At 52.0% G+C, this 25,159-nt stretch overlaps 1 protein-coding gene and 1 long non-coding RNA gene across 2 annotated transcripts in view; one reads left to right on the top strand and one right to left on the bottom strand.

Annotated features, from left to right (window-relative positions):
* LOC130516352 (uncharacterized) overlaps nucleotides 1-25,159 on the top strand; it is a 235,224-nt gene that overhangs the window by 167,606 nt on the left and 42,459 nt on the right. The window lies entirely within an intron of this gene.
* tbc1d32 (TBC1 domain family, member 32) overlaps nucleotides 1-25,159 on the bottom strand; it is a 40,168-nt gene that overhangs the window by 12,848 nt on the left and 2,161 nt on the right. The window contains 24 exon segments of the mRNA XM_057017234.1: nucleotides 1,012-1,137; nucleotides 1,210-1,303; nucleotides 4,660-4,768; nucleotides 5,424-5,448; nucleotides 5,451-5,536; nucleotides 14,728-14,816; nucleotides 15,042-15,161; nucleotides 15,987-16,105; nucleotides 16,196-16,283; nucleotides 17,943-18,081; nucleotides 18,302-18,381; nucleotides 19,372-19,573; nucleotides 19,758-19,885; nucleotides 20,168-20,310; nucleotides 21,015-21,095; nucleotides 21,656-21,793; nucleotides 22,715-22,814; nucleotides 23,302-23,361; nucleotides 23,437-23,581; nucleotides 23,677-23,738; nucleotides 23,808-23,911; nucleotides 24,109-24,187; nucleotides 24,521-24,640; nucleotides 25,068-25,139. Of these exon segments, the coding sequence (XP_056873214.1) occupies nucleotides 1,012-1,137; nucleotides 1,210-1,303; nucleotides 4,660-4,768; nucleotides 5,424-5,448; nucleotides 5,451-5,536; nucleotides 14,728-14,816; nucleotides 15,042-15,161; nucleotides 15,987-16,105; nucleotides 16,196-16,283; nucleotides 17,943-18,081; nucleotides 18,302-18,381; nucleotides 19,372-19,573; nucleotides 19,758-19,885; nucleotides 20,168-20,310; nucleotides 21,015-21,095; nucleotides 21,656-21,793; nucleotides 22,715-22,814; nucleotides 23,302-23,361; nucleotides 23,437-23,581; nucleotides 23,677-23,738; nucleotides 23,808-23,911; nucleotides 24,109-24,187; nucleotides 24,521-24,640; nucleotides 25,068-25,139 (2,509 nt within the window).

Raw genomic sequence — 25,159 nt, 5'->3', positions numbered from 1 at the left:
CACCATATCAGGCAAATCTCATCTTTCTCCCGCAGCTGCATCAGACACGATGAAGAACACAAGTGGTAATCACGGCCTCTTTGTGGCCGCGCTAAAGATTCAATAAACTGTCAAGGAAATAGCTTCGTTTCGTTGTCAGCCTTCAAATGCAAGCGCTTTCTGGAAGCATGTTTGTGCGGGAGAAGGTACAATGGCAGGTTTTTGCGTGCTTAATGCAGCAAATAAAGCAGCAGGCGGATGCTTAACAGCTGATAAATCTTGCAGTGAAAAGCCGTAAATGAGCCCCAGAGAGCGAGCGTGAGAGCTTCCACAGGCGTCGCCCTGATGAAAGAGAGCAATCACCCTCCACTGCTGCCATTAACAAGACTGCCAGCCCTCCACTGGAATGTGTTTTTGTCCTCTTTAAACTGCTATTTACTCCCACAGAAGGAAAGAAGGAAAGAAAGCTCGGCGCCGTTTGGCGGCGGCTGTCAAAGGCGCTGATGGGAAAGGTTCGTGCAATTAGGTTTAAGAGGTGCTCCCGCTGCACAGCTGAACGCATTAGCAGGTAATTCAGCTAAACTCCACAATATAAGTGAATTTGATGATATCGTGCAGTCGGCAGCGGCTCGCCGGGCTGTTTGGGCGTCAGAAACACAGCAGCGGAACGCGCCATACGTTTAAATGTTCAAATCCCACTAAATCCACTCACAGGTGACGCCTCCATCGAAAATGAGATCCACCCACATTTCTGTTGGGCGCTTTGGGCCTGGCTCGCTCACACGTGGACCCGGTGCGGGTCGCAAAGCAGAGGCAGTGCATTGTGGGTAGGAAACGAGGCAGAGAGGTGAGGAAGGTGCTCATTGCTACGGTCGGTCGCGGTGAAGGATCACAGCGGTCGTTGTCGTCCCCACACTTCCAGGGATGAAGATCACGTCAGGAGCTGCTCAGCCTAGCCGCTGGCCGCTAACATCCTGCTTCATTCGTGGCTCGGAACAGTGTCCGCTCCGTTACGCCGCCTTTCAAACTTACAGTTTCCAGAGCAGATGCTGGGGTTGGAAGTCAGGACCTCCCTGTAAAGCTGCTGACACGTCTCCAGCCAGGTCTCGCTGTTTGTGGAGTCGATGGCCGATGCCAGGAAGGCAGCGATCTCGGACTCTGTGACAGAGAAGTCGGAGGTCAGACTTCACAACAGGGCCCGATTGAGGCGCTGCAGCCGTGTTACGTCACCTTGGGAGTTCTGGTGAAGCCTCGGGGGTGGCAGACTGTAGCAGGGAGGTGGGGGCTCAGACCCAAACAGGGGCCATGGGTAAGGATGCTCCCCCTGAAAGCAAAGGTGTGGAAATTCAACCGACAGCCTCGTTACCCTCCTCAGCCTGTGTTCTCCCGCCACAAATACAGAAGGAGTATGGGATTTGCTTCCAACGCTCAGATATTTCCATTTGATCTGTGGAGCCAGGTGTCATGCAGCCCTCCGCCTGGCGATAATCAGTCCTGATCAAGCTCAAGCACACCTGAGAGAAACCCTGAATGTGACCTGGTGGCGGAGGAAAAGGGCTGCACACATAATCACCGGGACAAATTCACTCAGCACGCCTCCGGCCACAGGGTGATGTTGGTGTTTGGCCTCCCCAGGTCAGGACGGGAAGAGTGGAAAGGAAAAGCCGTTATGAGTGGCTGACTCTTTAGGGTTAGGGTTTAGGCTCGGCGGAACTGGAGAAGCAACTGGAAGAAGGGACGATCCACCTCCGGGGTTCTTCCAGTATCTCCCCGAGTCCTCACTGGGCCTCAAAGCATTACAATGAAGCTGCACCAACACTCCGCTGGGATTCACCAGCCAGGATGAGGTCACCAGTGGACCAGAAGGTCTTTGAAATGCCAAATTCAACATTGCTGAATAGACAACAAGAGTTCAAGATAGATATCAGGGAAAAGCCCTCAAATGCTAATAACCTAGAGGGCAGCACATTTACAGTGAAGGTCACAGCTTACATTAACCCTAACCCTCTAACCCTAACCCTCTAACCCTAACCCTAACCCTCTAACCCTAACCCTAACCCTAACCCTCTAACCCTAACCCTCTAACCCTCTAACTCTAACCCTAACCCTAACCCAACCCTCTAACCCTAACCCTCTAACCCTACCCTAACCCTCTAACCCTAACCCTAACCCTAACCCTAACCCTAACCCTAACCTCTAACCCTCTAACCCTAACCCTCTAACCCTCTAACCCTAACCCTCTCACCCTAACCCTAACCCTCTAACCCTAACCCTCTAACCCTAACCCCTAACCCTAACCCTAACCCTCTACCCTAACCCTAACCCTAACCCTAACCCTCTAACCCTAACCCTAACCTCTAACCCTCTAACCCTCTAACCCTAACCCTAACCCTAACCCTAACCCTCTAACCCTCTAACCCGAACCCTCTAACCCTAACCCCCGAACCCTAACCCTAACCCGCGAACCCTAACCCGAACCCTAACCCGAACCCGCGAACCCGCTAACCCGAACCCTAACCCTCTAACCCTCGAACCCTAACCCTACCCTAACCCTCTAACCCGCTAACCCTAACCCTCTAACCCTAACCCCCTAACCCGAACCCTAACCCTCTAACCCCCTAACCCTAACCCTAACCCTAACCCTCTAACCCTCTAACCCTCTAACCCTAACCCTCTACCCTAACCCTCTAACCCTAACCCTCTAACCCTAACCCTCTAACCCTAACCCTCTAACCCTAACCCTAACCCCTAACCCCTAACCCTAACCCTAACCCTAACCCTAACCCTCTAACCCTAACCCTAACCCTACCCTAACCCTCTAACCCTAACCCTAACCCTAACCCTCTAACCCTAACCCTCTAACCCTAACCCGAACCCTAACCCGAACCCTCGAACCCTAACCCTCTAACCCTAACCCTCTAACCCTAACCCTCTAACCCTAACCCTAACCCTAACAACCCTCTAACCCTAACCCTCTAACCCTACCCTAACCCTCTAACCCTAACCCTAACCCTAACCCTAACCCTAACCCTAACCCCTAACCCTCTAACCCTAACCCTCTAACCCTCTAACCCTAACCCTCTCACCCTAACCCTAACCCTCTAACCCTAACCCTCTAACCCTAACCCCTAACCCTAACCCTAACCCTCTACCCTAACCCTAACCCTAACCCTAACCCTCTAACCCTAACCCTAACCTCTAACCCTCTAACCCTCTAACCCTAACCCTAACCCTAACCCTAACCCTCTAACCCTCTAACCCTAACCCTCTAACCCTAACCCCCTAACCCTAACCCTAACCCTCTAACCCTCTAACCCTAACCCCTAACCCTAACCCTCTAACCCTCTAACCCTCTAACCCTAACCCTAACCCTCTAACCCTCTAACCCTCTAACCCTCTAACCCTAACCCTAACCCTCTAACCCTAACCCCTAACCCTAACCCTCTAACCCTCTAACCCTCTAACCCTAACCCCTAACCCTAACTCTAACCCTCTAACCCTCTACCCTAACCCTAACCCTCTAACCCTCTAACCCTAACCCTAACCCTAACCCTCTAACCCTAACCCTAACCCCTAACCCTAACCCTAACCCTCTAACCTCTAACCCTAACCCTAACCCCTAACCCTCTAACCCTAACCCTAACCCTACCCTAACCCTCTAACCCTCTAACCCTACCCTAACCCTAACCCTCTAACCCTCTAACCCTAACCCCTAACCCTAACCCTAACCCTCTAACCCTCTAACCCTAACCCTCTACCCTAACCCTAACCCTAACCCTCTAACCCTACCCTAACCCTCTAACCCTAACCCTCTAACCCTCTAACCCTCTAACCCTCTAACCCTAACCCTAACCCTCTAACCCTAACCCCTAACCCTAACCCTAACCCTCTAACCCTCTAACCCTCTAACCCTAACCCCTAACCCTAACCCTAACCCTCTAACCCTCTAAACCCTCTAACTCTAACCCTCTAACCCTCTAACCCCCTCTACCCTAACCCTAACCCTAACCCTAACCCTCTAACCCTCTACCCTCTAACCCTAACCCTCTAACCCTCTAACCCTCTAACCCTCAACCCTAACCCCTAACCCTAACCCTACCCTCTAACCCTCTAACCCTCTAACCCTAACCCTCTAACCCTCTAACCCTAACCCTCTAACCCTAACCCTAACCCTCTAACCCTAACCCTAACCCTCTAAACCCTCTAACCCTAACCCTCTAACCCTCTAACCCTAACCCTAACCCTAACCCTAACCCCTAACCCTCTAACCCTCTAACCCTAACCCCTAACCCTAACCCTAACCCTCTAACCCTCTACCCTCTAACCCTAACCCTCTAACCCTCTAACCCTCTAACCCTCTAACCTCTAACCCTAACCCTCTAACCCTCTAACCCTAACCCTCTAACCCTCTAACCCTCTAACCCTCTAACCCTCTAACCCCCTAACCCCTAACCCTAACCCTAACCCTCTAACCCTCTAACCCTCTAACCCTCTAACCCTAACCCTCTAACCCTCTAACCCTAACCCTCTAACCCTAACCCTAACCCTCTACCCTAACCCTAACCCTAACCCTAACCCTCTAACCCTAACCCTAACCCTAACCCTACTGAGTGTGGGAAGCTGCAGACGAACAAACTTAACATTATTAAGACCTAAAGACTGAAGCAGAGCAACTCTGACCTGCTGCAGATCCCGAGGGGGGAGTCTCCTCTCAGACGGACCCCCCAGCACACCGACCCGGACCAGCAGGTGATTCCTCTCCACGGACAGAGCGTCGATGATGAACTCCCTGAGCAGGTTTAATGGAAGAAGAAGTTTAGTTCCTGGAATCTTGGTAAGAGCTGGGCAGGTGAACAGGGTTAGGGTTAGGGTTAGGGTAGAACAGGTTAGAGTAGAACAGGTTAGTGTAGAACAGGTTAGTGTAGAACAGGTTAGAGTAGAACAGGTTAGAGTAGAACAGGTTAGAGTAGAACAGGTTAGTGTAGAACAGGTTAGTGTAGAACAGGTTAGAGTAGAGCCGCTATAGCTCTACAATACTAGACACCAGGACGCAGCTTTAAAGAGTCTGGAGGCCAAATGCTTCCATGAACAAGCTTCTCCAAAAGATGGAACTCTTATGGATATGGAGCGTTTTTAAGGCTGAAGCCTCGGGCCTGTTTCAAGTGGCCGAAGCAATTTGGGCTCAAAAATGTTCCCATCAAAGGAAATTTGCACTCGGTCCTTTGTGAATAAAAGAAAAGAGGAAAGAAATGAGGGGTCGAATGAAAGGTTGTGCTTCAGCTTCAGCTTCAGCTTCAGCCGAGGGGGCAGAACCACGGTGACGTCAGCAGGTTGTCGGGGACAGGAGGCGATCAAGAAACGATCCCTAAACCAGGAGCTGTGTCCGGGACCTGCTGGCTGGCCCCGGATCAGCCGCCTCCGTGTCTCCTGTTGGGGGTTCGTACCCGTCGCCGTCGGCCACGTTCTCCTCTGGCTGCGCAGCAGCATGGAGGAGACGCCGTACTGGCTCTCCAGCAGCACCCAGGAGTCCAGGCTGCAGCAGAGCACGTTCAGCAGCCTAGAGAAACACACAGACAGTCAGTCAGCACCTGCACAGGTGCACCACCTCCAGCACCTCCAGCACCTGCACCACCTCCAGCACCTGCACCACCTCCAGCACCTCCAGCACCTGCACCACCTCCAGCACCTCCAGCACCTGCACCACCTGCACAGGTGCACGGGGGCCGGAGCGGCCGTCTGTGTCCTCCAGCACCTCCAGCACCTGCACAGGTGCACCACCTCCAGCACCTGCACCACCTCCAGCACCTCCAGCACCTCCAGCACCTCCAGCACCTCAGCACCTGCACCACCTCCACCACCTCCAGCACCTGCACCACCTCCAGCACCTCCAGCACTGCACCACCTCCAGCACCTCCAGCACCTGCACCACCTCCAGCACCTCCAGCACCTGCACCACCTCAAGCACCTCAAGCACCTCCAGCACTGCACCACCTCCACCACCTCCATCACCTCCACCACCTCCAGCACCTCCAGCACCTGCACCACCTCCAGCACCTCCAGCACCTGCACCACCTCCAGCACCTCCAGCACCTGCACCACCTCCAGCACCTCCAGCACCTGCACCACCTGCACAGTGCACGGGGGCCGGAGCGGCCGTCTGTGTCCTCCAGCACTCCAGCACCTGCACCACCTCCAGCACCTCCAGCACCTGCACCACCTGCACAGGTGCACGGGGGCCGGAGCGGCCATCTGTGTCCTCCAGCACCTCCAGCACCTGCACCACCTCCAGCACCTCCAGCACCTGCACCACCTCCAGCACCTCCAGCACCTGCACCACCTCCAGCACCTGCACCACCTGCACCACCTCCAGCACCTCCAGCACCTGCACCACCTCCAGCACCTGCACCACCTGCACCACCTCCAGCACCTCCAGCACCTGCACCACCTGCACCACCTCCAGCACCTGCACCACCTGCACAGGTGCACGGGGGCCGGAGCGGCCGTCTGTGTCCTCCAGCACCTCCAGCACCTCCAGCACCTGCACCACCTCCAGCACCTGCACCACCTGCACCACCTCCAGCACCTCCAGCACCTGCACCACCTCCAGCACCTCCAGCACCTGCACCACCTGCACAGGTGCACGGGGGCCGTCTGTGTCCTCCAGCACCTCCAGCCAGGAGGTTCTAACGGAACCCTGGTTGGGCAGGAGCCTCGCGGGGAGTTGGCTGGCTCGCTGTCGCTATGACAACAGGCTCAAACACGCTGTGGAGCTTCGGCCTCTTGGGCCGGGTCCCACAGCCGTTTCCTCTGTTTGGAGCACAGGTGGGATGCATTATTACGCAAGCGCTCCTCCTAAAGAGGCTCCTCCGCCACCACCTTCCAGCGTCCCTCAGGCTCAAACTTCTCGTTTAGGTTACACGTGTCTCAGCGAGGAAGCACAGAGGCATGAGAGAACGTTACTTCCTGTAACCCTGACACTGTCATCCACGTTATAGCACACCCTCGGAACCAGGGTGGCGTTTGAGAGGAAAACAAGGAAAAGGTGATTTCTGGGGGAATTTTTCTCTCGTAATTAAGAGGCTGATATAATACCAAGCCAGGTGAGTCCAGGGAGACTTTAATGACCCTTAAAGGGACGTTAGCCATCTGCTAACATCCTGTTGGTGGAAGATGCACAGAAAAGAAAAATAGCATTTTAACAACATTCTAAAAACAGAATAAATCGTTAGAACCCTATTTAAAGGTGCTGTAGGGTCCTGATGTGTCAACAGATGTTACGACAACAGGAGTGCAGCCAGAAAATTCCCGTTTCAAAAGTATCAGCCTGTGAATTAGGCTTTATATTTTGCCCGGTGGCTCCGCCCCCTCTGTGTCACTACCATCGTTTCAAATCACTAATGTCTGATGATACAAAACCTAAAAATGCCTCCTTAACATCCAGTCAGAAACAAAAAGAATGTGTGCCGGCGATGAACGAGTGAGACCAGAATTCTACGGGACAGGTAAGATTCCGCTAAACTGGGCTAACTTCATTCTAATTCATTTAGGCACAGACGTTTAAATGTTCCCTAAAGTCGGCAGCGCTGAGAGTCGGTTAACCGTCGGCGTTCTGGCTGGATCGGGCAGCCTAAGCCTAACTGCCCTGCGGGTGCAGTACCAGCGAAGGACCAGAGGGGCTCGCGCCCCACTGACGATACCGTGTCGTTACGCTGGTGTTGGCGGGTCCTGGTGAGCGCTGCCCGAGGATGGACCGGGGAGACCCGCCTCAAGGTGAGAGGGTGAGAGTATAAAAGGGTGAGAGGGTGAGACGAGGGGATAAAAGGGTGAGACGAGGGTATAAAAGGGTGAGAGGGTGAGAGGGTGGGAGTATAAAAGGGTGAGAGGGTGGGAGTATAAAAGGGTGAGAGGGTGAGACGAGGGTATAAAAGGGTGAGAGGGTGGGAGTATAAAAGGGTGAGAGGGTGAGACGAGGGTATAAAAGGGTGAGAGGGTGGGAGTATAAAAGGGTGAGAGGGTGAGACGAGGGTATAAAAGGGTGAGAGGGTGGGAGTATAAAAGGGTGAGAGGGTGAGACGAGGGGATAAAAGGGTGAGAGGGTGGGAGTATAAAAGGGTGAGAGGGTGAGACGAGGGTCTGTCGGGGTATTTAGTGCAGCACCACTGAAGACACTAAAGTTCAGGCCGAGAACGTAAAGAAACGTCTGGGTCGTCCAAACAAGCTGCTGCGGCCGTCACACACTCGGATGTGCTAATGAATAATAACTAATTAACAAGAGAAGGTCAGACAAGGGGGCAGTGCTGCGTGTATGACTGTTTAATTAGAATCTCTAGACGCCAACTCAACGAGCACCTTTGATAGAGTTGCTTCACCTTTTTTACACCTTATGGCCTTTGATTGTTTTATTTTCCGTTGGGACACAAACAGCTGACAGCTCGCTTTATCTCCACTGAAAGGATCTTTCAAATCTCCATTTATGACAGACGATTACTCCCGTGATGATGTGTCCACACGCATCAGAGGATTTATGGATAAGCCAATCACGTTCGCTAATCTGCTGGCCACGCTAGCGAATGAGTGAGCCACTAATAGATTAGCCATGGCTGAGGCTAAAATGCTACGCACCCCCTTGGCATCACTGACGGTCGGAGAAGCTGCTTAAATCGATCAGGGAATCATTAAACGGTGCAATAATGCAAAGAAAATCCCTGAAACTGGTCATAAAGTGAAAGCATAATTAGCATTTTCACTGCACAGCTACGCTACGTTACAACCGACCCTCGGAGCTGCACAGAGCGCACCCCCGACAGGGGAGATGTTCCCTGTTAGGAGACGCTTTGAGCCTGAACGGGAGGATGCTCAAAGGTCATGAGGCGCAAAACGTGCACTTTATGGAAAGCAGGACGCGAATTCCATATTTTATAGAGATTATGTGGTTCTGCATTACGTCCAATTTTTTCCTCTTTTCTGTAACCTTGCCTGTGAGTTAACATTGTTTGACGGCAAGAAATCTAGGCTAACGTTGTAAATCTAGGCTAACTGTGTAAAACTAGGCTAATGTTGTAAATCTAGGCTAACTGTGTAAAACTAGGCTAACTGTGTAAAACTAGGCTAACTGTGTAAATCTAGGCTAACTGTGTAAAACTAGGCTAACTGTGTAAAACTAGGCTAACTGTGTAAAACTAGGCTAACTGTGTAAAACCAGGCTAGCTGTGTAAAACTAGGCTAACTGTGTAAAACCAGGCTAGCTGTGTAAATCTAGGCTAACTGTGTAAATCTAGGCTAACTGTGTAAATCTAGGCTAACTTTGTAATTCTAACTTTGTGTGGTTCAGATGGTTCATTGTATACTACAGTGACCTCTACTCGTCGGACCTCTACTTACGAATTTAATTCGTAAGTAGAGGTCCGACTGTATATAGCTCAAGGCGTGCTAAAATTAATCTAGTCCATAAAGTCTATAAATGTCAGCATAACTTGAGCGTTGCTGTGACAGAAGCTTATAGAGACATGCATCAAGGCAGAGGGATTTGATCTCATTAGCCTGAGGATCAGAATGTGGTTTGTTTATCTCAGGAACGCTGCAGGAAGTGAAATCAGGTCCAATAACGAAGCAGAATTTATAGCCGAGGATGTTTTAATGACCAGCGGCCGTAAAACAAACACAAATTTGCTGTTTCCGAGGTGAAACGGGACAAGGATGAGCTGCTCCCTCTAACAAGAATAATCCGGCTGTGGCTTCTCGCCGTGCTGTCAGTGCGCCCATCGCCGGGCTCTGGGAGCCGAGAGCAGCACAACAGCTCCACTCAAAACACTGAACAAGAGTGAGATGTTAACAAAAGCCTCTAAGCTGCCGACCCGGCTCACTGGCGCCCACTAGCACAATATTAATATTTTCATATTTCCGTTATTACTGGGACTGGCACGTTAATGACCATGGCTAAACGCGCAGCTTCACCAGGTGCGTCCAGGCGTTTATCCGTGTAAACGCTGTTAACTAGAACTGCCAAACTCAGCCTCAGCATGGTGACAGGAGCAGGTGGAGGTAGTGAAGCCTCAGGATGGTGACAGGAGCAGGTGGAGGCTGTGAAGCCTCAGGATGGTGACAGGAGCAGGTGGAGGCAGTGAAGCCTCAGCATGGTGACAGGAGCAGGTGGAGGTAGTGAAGCCTCAGCATGGTGACAGGAGCAGGTGGAGGCAGTGAAGCCTCAGGATGGTAACAGGAGCAGGTGGAGGTAGTGAAGCCTCAGCATGGTGACAGGAGCAGGTGGAGGCAGTGAAGCCTCAGCATGGTGACAGGAGCAGGTGGAGGCAGTGAAGCCTCAGCATGGTGACAGGAGCAGGTGGAGGCAGTGAAGCCTCAGCATGGTGACAGGAGCAGGTGGAGGCAGTGAAGCCTCAGCATGGTGACAGGAGCAGGTGGAGGCAGTGAAGCCTCAGCATGGTGACAGGAGCAGGTGGAGGCAGTGAAGCCTCAGGATGGTGACAGGAGCAGGTGCAGGTGGAGGCAGTGAAGCCTCAGCATGGTGACAGGTGCAGGTGGAGGCAGTGAAGCCTCAGGATGGTGACAGGAGCAGGTGGAGGTCGTGAAGCCTCAGGATGGTGACAGGAGCAGGTGGAGGTAGTGAAGCCTCAGGATGGTGACAGGAGCAGGTGGAGGTCGTGAAGCCTCAGGATGGTGACAGGAGCAGGTGGAGGTAGTGAAGCCTCAGCATGGTAACAGGAGCAGGTGGAGGCAGTGAAGCCTCAGGATGGTGACAGGAGCAGGTGGAGGTAGTGAAGCCTCAGCATGGTGACAGGAGCAGGTGGAGGTAGTGAAGCCTCAGCATGGTAACAGGAGCAGGTGGAGGTAGTGAAGCCTCAGCATGGTACAGGAGCAGGTGGAGGTAGTGAAGCCTCAGCATGGTGACAGAAGCAGGTGGAGGCAGTGAAGCCTCAGCATGGTGACAGGAGCAGGTGGAGGCAGTGAAGCCTCAGGATGGTGACAGGAGCAGGTGGAGGCAGTGAAGCCTCAGGATGGTGACAGGAGCAGGTGGAGGCAGTGAAGCCTCAGCATGGTGACAGGAGCAGGTGGAGGCAGTGAAGCCTCAGGATGGTGACAGGAGCAGGTGGAGGCAGTGAAGCCTCAGGATGGGACAGGAGCAGGTGGAGGTCGTGAAGCCTCAGGATGGTGACAGGAGCAGGTGGAGGCAGTGAAGCCTCAGGATGGTGACAGGAGCAGGTGGAGGTAGTGAAGCCTCAGCATGGTGACAGGAGCAGGTGGAGGTAGTGAAGCCTCAGGATGGTGACAGGAGCAGGTGGAGGCAGTGAAGAAGCTCAGCATGGTGACAGGAGCAGGTGGAGGCAGTGAAGCCTCAGCATGGTGACAGGAGCAGGAGCAGGTGGAGGCAGTGAAGCCTCAGGATGGTGACAGGAGCAGGTGGAGGTCGTGAAGCCTCAGGATGGTGACAGGAGCAGGTGGAGGTAGTGAAGCTCAGCATGGTTGGTAACAGGAGCAGGTGGAGGCAGTGAAGCCTCAGCATGGTGACAGGAGCAGGTGGAGGCAGTGAAGCCTCAGCATGGTGACAGGAGCAGGTGGAGGTAGTGAAGCCTCAGGATGGTGACAGGAGCAGGTGGAGGTAGTGAAGCCTCAGGATGGTGACAGGAGCAGGTGGAGGCTGTGAAGCCTCAGCATGGTGACAGGAGCAGGTGGAGGTGAAGGATGGTGGAGCAGGTGGAGGTAGTGAAGCCTCAGGATGGTGACAGGAGCAGGTGGAGGCAGTGAAGCCTCAGGATGGTGACAGGAGCAGGTGGAGGCTGTGAAGCCTCAGCATGGTGACAGGAGCAGGTGGAGGCTGTGAAGCCTCAGCATGGTGACAGGAGCAGGTGGAGGTAGTGAAGCCTCAGCATGGTGACAGGAGCAGGTGGAGCCTCAGCAGCATGGTGGACAGGAGCAGGTGGAGGTGGAGGTAGTGAAGCCTCAGCATGGTGACAGGAGCAGGTGGAGGCAGTGAAGCCTCAGGATGGTGACAGGAGCAGGTGGAGGCAGTGTGAAGCCTCAGGATGGTGACAGGAGCAGGTGGAGGTAGTGAAGCCTCAGCATGGTGACAGGAGCAGGTGGAGGCATGTGAAGCCTCAGGATGGTGACAGGAGCAGGTGGAGGCAGTGAAGCCTCAGGATGGTGACAGGAGCAGGTGGAGGTAGTGAAGCCTCAGCATGGTGACAGGAGCAGGTGGAGGCAGTGAAGCCTCAGGATGGTGACAGGAGCAGGTGGAGGCAGTGAAGCCTCAGCATGGTGACAGGAGCAGGTGGAGGTAGTGAAGCCTCAGCATGGTGACAGGAGCAGGTGGAGGCAGTGAAGCCTCAGCATGGTGACAGGAGCAGGTGGAGGTAGTGAAGCCTCAGCATGGTGACAGGAGCAGGTGGAGGCAGTGAAGCCTCAGCATGGTGACAGGAGCAGGTGGAGGCAGTGAAGCCTCAGGATGGTGACAGGAGCAGGTGGGGCAGTGAAGCCTCAGGATGGTGACAGGAGCAGGTGGAGGCAGTGAAGCCTCAGGATGGTGACAGGTGCAGGTGGAGGTAGTGAAGCCTCAGGATGGTGACAGGTGCAGGTGGAGGCAGTGAAGCCTCAGCATGGTGACAGGAGCAGGTGGAGGCAGTGAAGCCTCAGGATGGTGACAGGAGCAGGTGGAGGCAGTGAAGCCTCAGGATGGTGACAGGTGCAGGTGGAGGTAGTGAAGCCTCAGGATGGTGACAGGTGCAGGTGGAGGTAGTGAAGCCTCAGGATGGTGACAGGAGCAGGTGGAGGCAGTGAAGCCTCAGGATGGTGACAGGAGCAGGTGGAGCCTCAGGATGGTGACAGAAGCAGGTGGAGGTAGTGAAGCCTCAGGATGGTGACAGAAGCAGGTGGAGGTCGTGAAGCCTCAGCATGGTGACAGGAGCAGGTGGAGGCAGTGAAGCCTCAGGATGGTGACAGGAGCAGGTGGAGGCTGTGAAGCCTCAGCATGGTGACAGAGCAGGTGGAGGTAGTGAAGCTCAGGATGGTGACAGGAGCAGGTGGAGGTAGTGAAGCCTCACAGGAGCAGGTGGAGGTAGTGAAGCCTCAGGATGGTGACAGGAGCAGGTGGAGGTCGTGAAGCCTCAGGATGGTGACAGGAGCAGGTGGAGGTAGTGAAGCCTCAGCATGGTGACAGGAGCAGGTGGAGGTAGTGAAGCCTCAGCATGGTGACAGGAGCAGGTGGAGGCAGTGAAGCCTCAGGATGGTGACAGGAGCAGGTGGAGGAGGTAGTGAAGCCTCAGGATGGTGACAGGAGCAGGTGGAGGCAGTGAAGCCTCAGCATGGTGACAGGAGCAGGTGGAGGTAGTGAAGCCTCAGCATGGTGACAGGAGCAGGTGGAGGTAGTGAAGCCTCAGCATGGTGACAGGAGCAGGTGGAGGTAGTGAAGCCTCAGCATGGTGACAGGAGCAGGTGGAGGTAGTGAAGCCTCAGCATGGTGACAGGAGCAGGTGGAGGTAGTGAAGCCTCAGGATGGTGACAGGAGCAGGTGGAGGTAGTGAAGCCTCAGGATGGTGACAGGAGCAGGTGGAGGCAGTGAAGCCTCAGCATGGTGACAGGAGCAGGTGGAGGCAGTGAAGCCTCAGGATGGTGACAGGAGCAGGTGGAGGTAGTGAAGCCTCAGCATGGTGACAGGAGCAGGTGGAGGCAGTGAAGCCTCAGCATGGTGACAGGAGCAGGTGGAGGTAGTGAAGCCTCAGCATGGTGACAGGAGCAGGTGGAGGCAGTGAAGCCTCAGCATGGTGACAGGAGCAGGTGGAGGCAGTGAAGCCTCAGGATGGTGACAGGAGCAGGTGGAGGTAGTGAAGCCTCAGGATGGTGACAGGAGCAGGTGGAGGCAGTGAAGCCTCAGGATGGTGACAGGAGCAGGTGGAGGCAGTGAAGCCTCAGGATGGTGACAGGAGCAGGTGGAGTCGTGAAGCCTCAGGATGGTGACAGGAGCAGGTGGAGGCAGTGAAGCCTCAGCATGGTGACAGGAGCAGGTGGAGGCAGTGAAGCCTCAGCATGGTGACAGGAGCAGGTGGAGGTAGTGAAGCCTCAGGATGGTGACAGGAGCAGGTGGAGGTAGTGAAGCCTCAGGATGGTGACAGGAGCAGGTGGAGGTAGTGAAGCCTCAGGATGGTGACAGGAGCGGGCTGATGGAAGCTTGAGCGAGCCAGTGGGGCGCCACTGGAACCACAGCAACCGCAGGGACACATGCGTGCCCATATACGTACGTCTATACCTCTAGAACGCAGCATTAGCTTTACTCTTTAAAGCTCTGAGCTCAGCTGACTTTTGTCCTCATTTGAATTTGGATAAAGAGACTCTAAAGTTAAATCTTCTGTCCTTCACTCGACTTGGCTGCGAAACTGTTTTTGATCATCTACAAGATCATTCAAGACGCCACCGAGAGTATTTTCACAATATCAATGCTGCGCACACACACACACACACACACACCACGCACGCACACACGCACGCACGCACGCACACACACACACGCACGCACGCACGTACGCACGCACGCACGCACGCACGCACGCACGCACGCACGCACACACACACACGCACACACACATAGAAGCATGTCAGTCAGAGGCTGTTAGTGCCTATAATAAATGAGTGTGTGTGTGTGTGTGTGTGTGTGTGTGTGTGCGTGCGTGCGTGTGTGTCCACTCAGTATTTGCCAATCCCCTGCTGTTGTTAAGTAATAAGGGAGGTAAAAAGGCATCTCACCTCAGGCCGAATGTGTGAGACTGCTCGTAGCGGAACAGGGAATTCATCTTCGCTTCGGAATTCACAGCAACCAGCCTGTCCATCAAATCCTGTTAGGTTAAAGGAGAAGCTTTGAGAATCGCAGCACAGAGTGGACATGGACCCGAGTGCTGTAAGGGTTAGGATACACACAAGAAGCTACGGTTTGGGCATTTTAAGGGAAGGACACGGCCAAACCAACAACATCAAAGATGTCATAGTGATAACCAGTGCAAAAACGCCCCCAAACGGCGGAAACGGGCACTGCACCCAGCGGAGAGTGAAAATCCACTCACAGGCATGGAGCTGGGCACCTCTCTCAGGCTGTATTCGGTCCTGTTGGCGAGAGACTTCTGGCCCAGGAGCTCCCACACCGAGTGGGAAGAGGAGAGAAGGTTCACCAGAGACAGGAAAGACTGCGGAGACAGAGAAATCACGTCCTCGTCTGTTCTCCTCCACGTAACGCACTCCACAGTCCCAGCCGAGCCTTCTCGAACAGACACAGAGGCAGACAGGCACCAGCAACGCCTCATCCCGCTGTGCTGAGCTGACCCGCACGGACCCGTGCAGCCAGAGCTCCAGCAGGAGAGGCTCTGTCCAACCACCAAACGGAATTATTCATCACTCACAACAGTCCCTCAGTTAGTTAGTTAGCTTCATCTGCGTCAGGTAGGATTTGATGTGTGTTTCATTTCCCTCTCTCATCACTATGACAACGACCCTGAGTCTCACGAGTGAGGCGAGTCCTGTCACGTATTAAAGATATTATATATATTATATAAAGATATGACAACAGCAACACGTGATAAATATGGTGAAGACGGCGCCGCAGCAGCAGCCTGTGGCCGCCCCCCCCCCTCACAGGGACCAACTGACTCCTCTATGTTGGTTGGATCATAGTGTTAAAACCTATAGTAGCTCTTATTGTTCTGGCTCTGATGGTGAGGGAGCCCTCCCACCCCCTGCTGTGTATTTATGCCTAATTTAGCAAGATTTTGACTGTGTATCTAAAACACGATGAACACATGAAAGGTGGCGACATGGCCTCTGGAGCTCTGGCTCTGTCCTGCATGGATGAAACACCCCGACTGAGCCACCAGTAAGGCAGCACTCACACGCCACCGCTCGTCTTGTTCCACATGGCTACGTCCACTGATGGAGTATAGACAGCCTGGCTAATCCTGGGAAATTAAATTTTTTTACTGCATGGAATGAATGACGCTACAGCTGGAGCACGGTACCTTGAGGCAGCTGCGGTCTATGGGCTCCGTGGGTGTGGGCTGGGGTCGAGCCACCCCGACGTCTTCACTGCTGCACTCCAGAACAGACCACAGCTCCACGATCAGGGCCTGGACGAAGCCTGGGAGAGAGCCGGTGCACACGCGCGTCGCATTAACGCGTTCAGGGGAGGAATCGCCACAAACGTAAGGGTACGGCAGCAGGTCGTTACCTGATTTGTGCAGAGCCACCACGCCGGGAGCGGTGGCCGCCACCTGCGTCATCATCACTCCATATCCAAACTTCTCACAGCGGCTCACCTACAGGAAGGACACAGAGCTCTTCAGCCACACACACAATGAACGACCTCTGACCTTGGGCTGCAGAGGAGATAGGCTTGAACCCAAAGATAAATACAACAGGAAAGTGATTTCAGAGTGCCCTGTATTTATGCCCTTTATTTATTACACAATGTCACAACTGAATAAAGACTGCGATATAATTACATTAGATTATTAAAGTGGAATGCTCAAACAAGAGGAGCAATCCTAAACAACGGCGGCTCTGTTAGCTGCGGTGTTCAGCATGAACCAAGGACAACAGCGTCCAGGGACTGATGAATGAAGGCCAGCGCTGGAGGTAATCATCTCCAGGCTAACGATGAATACTGATCAGTAATCAGAAATGACGGCAGCCTTGAGGAGCAGCAGAGGACTCAATGAGCCCCCCCCCCCCAATTGGGTGCAGATCCTATGTTTTTGCTGATACTCCTGGGATGAGGGAATTAGTGTTAACGTGTCCACAAGGGAATTAATGCTCTCGGGGAAGAAATGGTAAAATGTGTCTGAGATAAATTAGTGCAGCACCGCTGACACCAAGAGGCAGCAGATACAAAGCTGCAGCCAAACCCGAGAGCGTCATAAAAGCAGATAAACGCGCTCCATCAGCATCGGTCTTCGTCCCCACCCTGTGGCCGCTGCCCTGTTGCCTTCACTCAACCTCAGGAAAATAGTGGCAGCGATTATGTAATGATTATATATGATTATATAATGTGCTGCCGGCATGGTCACAGCTAAAGGATTCCTGAGCAGTGGCATTGTTCTACTGCCCATCCTGAGCAGGTATACCAGCTATATACCAGCTATATACCAGCTATATACCAGCTATATACCACCATATATACCAGCTATATACCAGCTATATACCAGCTATATACCAGCTATATACCACCATATATACCAGCTATACCAGCTATATACCAGCTATATACCACCTATATACCAGCTATATACCAGCTGCCTCACCTCCACCGCATTTACGACACTCTTGATGCTTATGCAACACAATCCTTCAAGACTTTGTGCACCAGCTTGGATTTTGGACTCTGTGTTCTTGCATAAGTAGTGTATCAGTAAGTAATTCATACTGATTATTCATTAAAGTTCATTTACATTGACTGACAACTTTAAATCCTGTCAAATCTGGCAAAAAAAGCAGCCAATAGGAAATGCTGAAGTGACCGCCATATCAGGGTCACAGGGTCACAGGTCACAGGTCACAGGACACAGGACACAGGACACAGCCCTGAGCCTGAGCATTTAGGGGTTCACTACCTTGCTCAAGGGTACCCCGGCGGTGCTCTGCTCCCAGGTTTTACCTGCACCAGGGCTTGAAACCTCAACCTCAGGTTTGAATTGGATGATGGTCCAGACTTGTAAGAGAGGCTGTTTTTATTCACTTATTAAACTAATGAAATTTACAGAGGTGCTGGGGCGGCTTCGGTCCCAGATTCAGTCTGGCTGACCTTGCTTGTCCCTTTATGTCTAAAATATCTCGCTAAAGTTTTCCAGAGAAGAAATGGAGCCGTTATTGTCAGTATTAGGGTGGAAAAGACATATTCAGTCAATAAAAGCTCCTCCGAGAGCCTGGCAACGCAGCAGCCAACGTCACCGAGAGAATAATGCTGCGTGGAGAGTTACCTGCAGTTTTTTAGCAAAGCGGGAGAACATGTGGGAGACACTCTCGTTGATGGCTCCCGTCTGCTGGAGCAGCAGGACACCTTTGGGGGTCGCAGCAAAGTTCAACAGGTTGTCCAGCAACGTCTCCTCCCACATCGTCCTGTTGTATCCACACACAGTTGGAGCTCAGGTCACGTCGATCACTTTTTCCACACACTGATCTAAAAACCCCTGTGTGGCTCTTTAACGCAGGCGATGGTTGCCATGACACCCTGCTGATGTGCACCGCTCTAAAGACGGACACTCGCAGTAACAGGGACGTGCACCCACAGGACTGAGCAAATGTGAAGCAAGTCAAAATGTAAAATCCTTAGACTCACAAGCTGTGCGGCTCCTGAGGCGACGCTGGGGCCACGGCTCCGGGGTCGGGGGTCAGAACCCTCTCTGAGTAGGAACTGGCCTGGATACAAAGACGCCAGATGTAAAGGCTCATTCACATGATGCTCCGAGAATACCGGCATTTTTCTTGTTTTAGCTGGTTTCATTTATTAAAGTGCACTTATAACATCCCCTAAGAATAGAAATGAGTGACCTACGAGTGACCTTCAGCCACTCTGCAAATGATTGTCACGTTGTGAAATCAGCTTGTTTTACGTCACATCTACATCTGCATTTATTTAATGAGCGCACTAACGAGTCCACGCTGATGACTGTCTCTTGTGGGTGGACCGGGGTCAACAATGCTGACTGAAGGCCTGACATAAACCACAACCTCTGCCTCACAGGCACGACGTGTGGACTTTAAATTAATATTTAACAAAGCCAGGGGGAAGTGCGGTGGAAAATGTCACGTATGAAAAGCCCAACATCTCACACAAGTTAACTTTTGACCTTGTTTGAGATTAAAAACAGGACTATAACCTGGACACAAAAGCATCTTAGTGTTTGGGGTTTGCACCAGGAAGCTTGTGCTGGGATTTATTGTTCAGGAGAAAGGGCTGGGAGCTTCTGAAACACTTCTCGCTCCTTTTGTTTGATCTCAAGTGTTTCATTTGTCTTCGATTCTTTCATTTGTGTTCCTCACTTTCACAATTATACGTCAGTCGATCAATAAATCAGTTCAAGAATTAAACTTCCTTATGGTTGAAAGCAGAGTTCCTCCACCTTAAATTTCCTCTCTAAGTGTTTAGGAAACGTAGCGGGAACTAGTTTCCTTTTGCAGTTCCACTCTTGTCTGGTTTATTTGCATTTTGTCTGCAAACTCCGCGGTTCCGACTCCGACACAGTGCTGATGCAATGATAAAGTAGAGAGACGCACTGGAACTGTCACGTTAGCTATTGTGCTTCTTGTTTATCTTATTTGTCTGAACCGGGCCGGTGATGTGTCCAAAACCTGAAAAGAGAATAAAAGAATCTGTAATAGAGCTCCTGCTGGGTTGTGGGTGCGCACTTTTCTCCAGGCGGCAGCGATTGCCCGGTGCAGGCCGTAGGGCTGGAGCACCTGCAGGCCCTCGCAGGTGTTGTAGATCTGCCGGCACACAAATATGAAGGCTCCGCATAGCGTCCGGGACACGGCGTGCTGACTGGGCGAGGACAGCTCTTCCCCCAGCAGCCTCGTGGTGAACTGAGCGAGGACGTGAGCTGCAAAGGTTCTGTACAGGAAAAGGGAAGCAGCCAATGAGGCGAGCACTAGCAAACGACACCAGAGCTAGCAAAAAGGATCAACCACAAATATTCTTGAGTCTCCTGCGCTCCTTGATATTGGGAAAATATTGCAATGTTGTAATGTTGTAAATGTGCTGCTGTGGAGGCCGTCGATACGGTCCGCCGCCTCACCTCTCACTGCGGACGCCGACGACATTCCTCTCGCACAGGAAGAGGGACAATCCTCCATCAGCGCTCGCGATGCGGGCCAGGACGTCGGCGATGAGAGTCAGCGACGCGGCCGAGGATTTTACTGCAGCCTGAAAACCGCAGAAGGGATCAGCGATCGCAGCCTGATTGGAAGAGCAGGAACCCTGGATGGGATCCGCTTCTCTGCAACAATGTTATTCACCGCCCGGTTACCCACGGTTACAAATAATCATCCCAGATCAGATCTAGACTTTGATGATTGTACACATCTCGCTGGGAGACGTTCTGTTAAAAGACGACTTAAAACAAACAAAACTAAATAATAATAATGTGTAATAGAAGCCTGATGGGACCTAATGCTGACATTTCTAGTGATGAGCTGTGAGAGTGACCTGTGGTCTGCTGAGCTGAGCTGTGACAGGAGCCAGCAGGACCTCCATGACAGCCGTCTGGTAGAGACACTCCTCAGCACACTCCTTCCTCTCACACATCATCCACAGCACCTCCGTCACCAGGCCGCTGGGCGACAGGGAGTCTGAACGCACAGATGGGATGTTAGGATTAACAAAGGGAATCATGCTGTCATGGCTGCACTGTGCAGTTTCCAGTTTCAAGGATCACAAATAAGTTCAGAGGAAAACAGAGCAATTTACTTCCTCACTAACTTTCGGAGAAAATAATGACGAGTCACTCAGAAAAGCACAAGAGAACCCAACTATATTTCCCAGAGTGGCTCTAATGGTCTCTACAGCCGTTACAATATGCAAAGTGGATAATAAACGATGCACTTGCTCCTCTCAGGGGGGCACAACAGACAGCTTTGCTTGTTCCAGGGAAAATATGAAGTCTCTGTTAATACAGCGTCAGACTTTATGAGACCTATCCAACTGTTCCTTCAGGCCTCAATAATAACAAAATGTAACACATTACTTCAAATAAACCTTTGCCTTTCCCTTTAGTTTACACCTGCTGCTTCAGCTCTTTTAGCATTACATTTCGCAACAGCAGGATTTGTTTTGTCCTGTCTGGTGATGCTGCTTCATCACCGGAGAGTTAATCAGTCTCTGTGTTCGTCAGCGTCAATCTGAGCCGCACCCACATTATAACCACCAGTAAAAGCTGTTCTATGGCTCATAGGGAGGCTCACGGCCTCTGCCCAGGCTAAGGAACCAGACTCATCATCCGGATGGAAGCTAGCACGGCCCAACCTGGATGAGGTGGTTTATGTCAGCGCCCCACCTGTAGCTGGCGAGTCACAGCGCGGCTGTTGGTACATGATGTTAATCAAGATGATGACCAGCTCCGTCAGGCTGACTGGATCTGAAAGACAGGGCTACAAGGTCAAACCTTCGGTTCAGGATATGGTTCCACCCTAAGGGAGAGCCCATTCAGGGAACATTGCACTGCCAATCTCAGCAAGACTCAGTCAGGAAGGAACGCACGCCAAAAGAGCGTCAATCATTGGCAAGTGAAAACTGCTCAGACAGACTGAGTCTGTTTTATGGGCACCATTTGAAATTGTAAAGTGAATCAGTTGAACTCTTGTCTACAACTACAATCAAGCTCCTTTTGTTGTCTAATCAGGAGGAGTGACGTTCCAGCGAAGACAATAAAATACAGCCAGCAAATAAACTGAAATCTCCCGCTGCCATAAAAAGGAAACATGCTTGATTGAGTTGTTTGGAGCGAGGAGATCGATACCAGCCCGACATCAGCTGCTTATCTTAACTGCTCCTCACACAGATTGGGATTGAGAGGGACCGTAAACTCTGTCCGCTGGAACGTTTTCATGTCAGTTGAACAAAAATGAAATCAAAGGTATTCTAAATCACGTCCGACGCTGTGCACGGGAGCGTTTGTGGAATGTTGCAGAGTTGTACCTTTGCGCTTCCTCACTTTGATGGGGAAAAGCCGTCTCCCGTTTTTGTAGAGGAGCACTTTTCCCAGGAGGCACAGGGAGTGAACAAAGAGGGCGTATTCCAGCTGCTGTCCGGAGTAAAGCCCCCACTGGGCTGAACCTGAAACATCCACAGACAACAACTATTCATAACAGACCATGTGGGCTGGAACAAGGCAGGAAAATCTCAAAGTAATTCATGTCTAAAAACTGTGTCTTGCTCAGTCAGAGCAGCAGAGGCATCAGATTATCAGCGTTAGTCGTAATCCCACATGCTCCCGTCCGTACGATGCTCCTCTTTTACTGCATCTTTACAACCCGCGGTGATGTAAGTCCCGTTATCAGTGTTCAACGTGGAACCTGCTGTTCCTAAACATCCTGACCCAGGACACAGCAGCCAGGCACGTGGATGCTGGCGCTTTGACGGGTCTGAGGGAACAAAGCCTGGGCACTGGCTTTGGCAGATGTTCTGACTGAAAACCATGACGTTGCATTTGAATAAGAAAGAAAAACCACGTTTAACTGGTTAGCACAGAGATGCATCCCAATAATGAGCCTCCTCTGCAACAACAATGCTCTTTATTGATGATTCACACCAACGTTACAGAGGCTCTCTGGCCCATTATTGATGATCAAATATGGCCCACCCACCATTAGAAGGGAGGCATTTGCTGTTCTAAAGTGTGTATTGTGGTGTGCCCGACGACCTGTTTAAGGGAACATCGCAGGAAGTACACATAACTTTTCATTTGTGAGCAACTTTGTCATGTCCAGATCCTCCATTAGCGACACTGCTAACACACTTTTGTTCTTGCTGTCATGCACCTGTTCTGACAACGAGGGGAAGAGCACACGCTTGTTCAGTAAACTGGAACGTCTAGACACATTAAGCAGCTGCGGCGCTGCTCTCTCATCGCCGTGGCTTCTGTTGCTTTGCCTGGCAGGATGTATTCAATTAGCTTTACCACGGACGCCCCCCCTCTGCGTTTACTCAGAGGAAATTAGAGAAGAGAGACTGATACTTTACTGCTGCATGACCCACCGAGTCGGCGCGACTCCACTGACCCGGGATGCTTTGCTTCTGCCGGGGATCCTTCAGAGGAAGGGCTGTAATGGAGACACTGCTGCAGAGCCGCCGCAATCTGAAAGGGAGGAATTCATGTGTGATTCTGGGCTGACTGAGTAAAGACACACACTGTTTTAAAGACCTTGGGGATCGTTGACACGAGAGGAATTTTGCCCCACAGTCTTCAGCCGGAGCGTGTTGACACTTAAATTACGCACAGCCGATTCCTCAGTGGTTCAGAGATAAAAGACGTCTGGGATGGAACGATCAAAGTCACATCCATACGGCCCCAGAGCTGCGTTAGAAGACTGCCTGAGCTGAACAGAGTCGACGGTGGGTGTCGGCGTGCTTTCTAAACACCCGGCACGACCCTGAGACCCTCCCCAGGCATCAGCAGAATGCTGAGAGGCTTTTAGAGGCTTTCAAAGGTCATTCACCTACTTTCAGCTGTTTAACAGCGTACTCTACAGTTGCTGGGACTTCTCAGACTTGTTCAGTCGGTTCTTTAGGGTCGCAGACCTCTCGGTCAGAAGAGCAGGAGCCAGAGGAAGATATGTGCTCACCACTGACTTGTATTTGTTCTGCAGCAGTCTGAGAACCACGGTCCGACTGTAGCCTCCGTGCTGAGGGAGACAAGCACAGAGAAACGTAAGAGAGAGGAGAGAAGCAACACAATCACAGCGCTGGGGAAAACACACCATCCACTTTTTAAACCAGGTGGCTCTAACATCTAGTAAGGCCAGGAGGTGAGCAGGCTCCAGGGCTTTCTCCGTCCCTGGGGGAGTGTGCTTGGGATGGAATGACAGCAGAGAGAAGGTGCTCTCAATCACGTCCTCCATGTATCTAGGGAAGAGCGGAGGAGTTATCTACTGCTCGTCACTCTCAAGCTTTTTTTTTTTGCACAGAATCTTCATCTGTCGGCAGAATCAAAAACTCACTTCTCAGGGTGGCGGATCCAAAATGCCGTCACCTCTTTCTGGAAGTCGTTCATCAATCGAATCTGAGGCGAGAAACACGGGGGGGTGTTGGAACGCGCCGGCGTGCCGAATAAAATACTGCAAAACCCAACCTGTTTGAGAAGACGGCTGATTTCAGGTGTGGTGACGTCGATGGCAGCCGAACCAGCTGCAAAGCTAAAGTTGTGAGACAGAAAAGTCGACTCCACACTTCTGGCTGCAACACAAACATCTCATTTATTACAGGCAGGACACCATAAATGCTTCCTGTATTATCAGCTCATTCAAAATCAGCCTCAGACCTGTAATTATAATGCAGAATGAATGAACATTTGAATATTCTGAGTAGGTCACAGGTGGATCCTAAATAGCAGAGCATTTAACCACCCCAACCCAGACAGCAGCACACTCTACCTAAGATGGTGTAGAGCTCTCGGGTCATTTTCAGGGGAGAAGAAGAGAAGCTCTTTGCAAAGAAATGCAGCACTGCATCCTGTAGAGGTCGGGGACATGGACACACTTACAACAGGCAGGATTTACCAACACCAACCAAATCCGCCTCTTTTTCTTCAATTTATGGTAATGGTGAAATCCTTTTTGTCCGTGCGGCACTGACCGGTTTAAATGTGCTTTATAAATATAGTCGACCTCAAAAGTACCAAAGCAAAGACATAAATAATGACAATTAATAACATTAGTCCCTGAGCTGTCGAGTCTTGGGTGAAGCCTCTAATGAAGTGTGGCAGGACAGCATCATCGCGTCAGCTCAAACGATTTGCAAGAACAACGAATCCCACTGATGTAATGTGAGGATGTCTGGGCTCACGCTGAGGTCGGGGTCCGCCAGGGCTGCTGCCAGGTGTTTATGCAGGCTGCTCCCGTTCTCACAGCTCAGCACATCTGAGGGAGGGGCAGAGCAGAGCGCCTGCAGGGCTTCCCAGCGCACCTGAAAGCACACGCACGTTGCTTCAGCGCGCCAGCGATGTTCGCACCGATAGAGGCGCTTCAGGGGCCCGTTGTTTCGTGGGGGTCCGCCAGCAACAGGGCCAAAGAGTTAGCAGCTAACACACTCATTCATTGTTACCCATTCATTGATTCACACACTGGCAGAAGAGCCTGTAAAGTAAATATAGCTCTACTCATTTCATGAAGCTATCCATCAGCAGTGGTGCAAAGACATGACAGCAGCAGAAAAATGCTGCTTCATACAGAAAACTCTCCATCATGATCAGTGGGACGACGCTTTGGTCTGGTAGCGTGTTCTGCTCACTGGGTAACGCTTGTTAAGAGGAGCCAGGCTGCCAGTTATAGACTGCAGAAAGCAGAAAGAACTGAGGAAACTCTAAACTTTGGAACTGGCTGAGAATTTTTACCTGTTTGGGCCAGCTTGGGTCAAGTTGTTCAGCCAAAGCTTGCACTTGCTCCTGTCTAATGAAGGTATAGCTCTGGAGAGGCAAGGACAAAG

This window comes from Takifugu flavidus, chromosome 19 (genome assembly GCF_003711565.1).
Source record: "Takifugu flavidus isolate HTHZ2018 chromosome 19, ASM371156v2, whole genome shotgun sequence".
In the NCBI taxonomy this organism is placed as follows: domain Eukaryota; kingdom Metazoa; phylum Chordata; class Actinopteri; order Tetraodontiformes; family Tetraodontidae; genus Takifugu; species Takifugu flavidus.
This window is presented reverse-complemented; position numbering and strand designations above follow the sequence as displayed.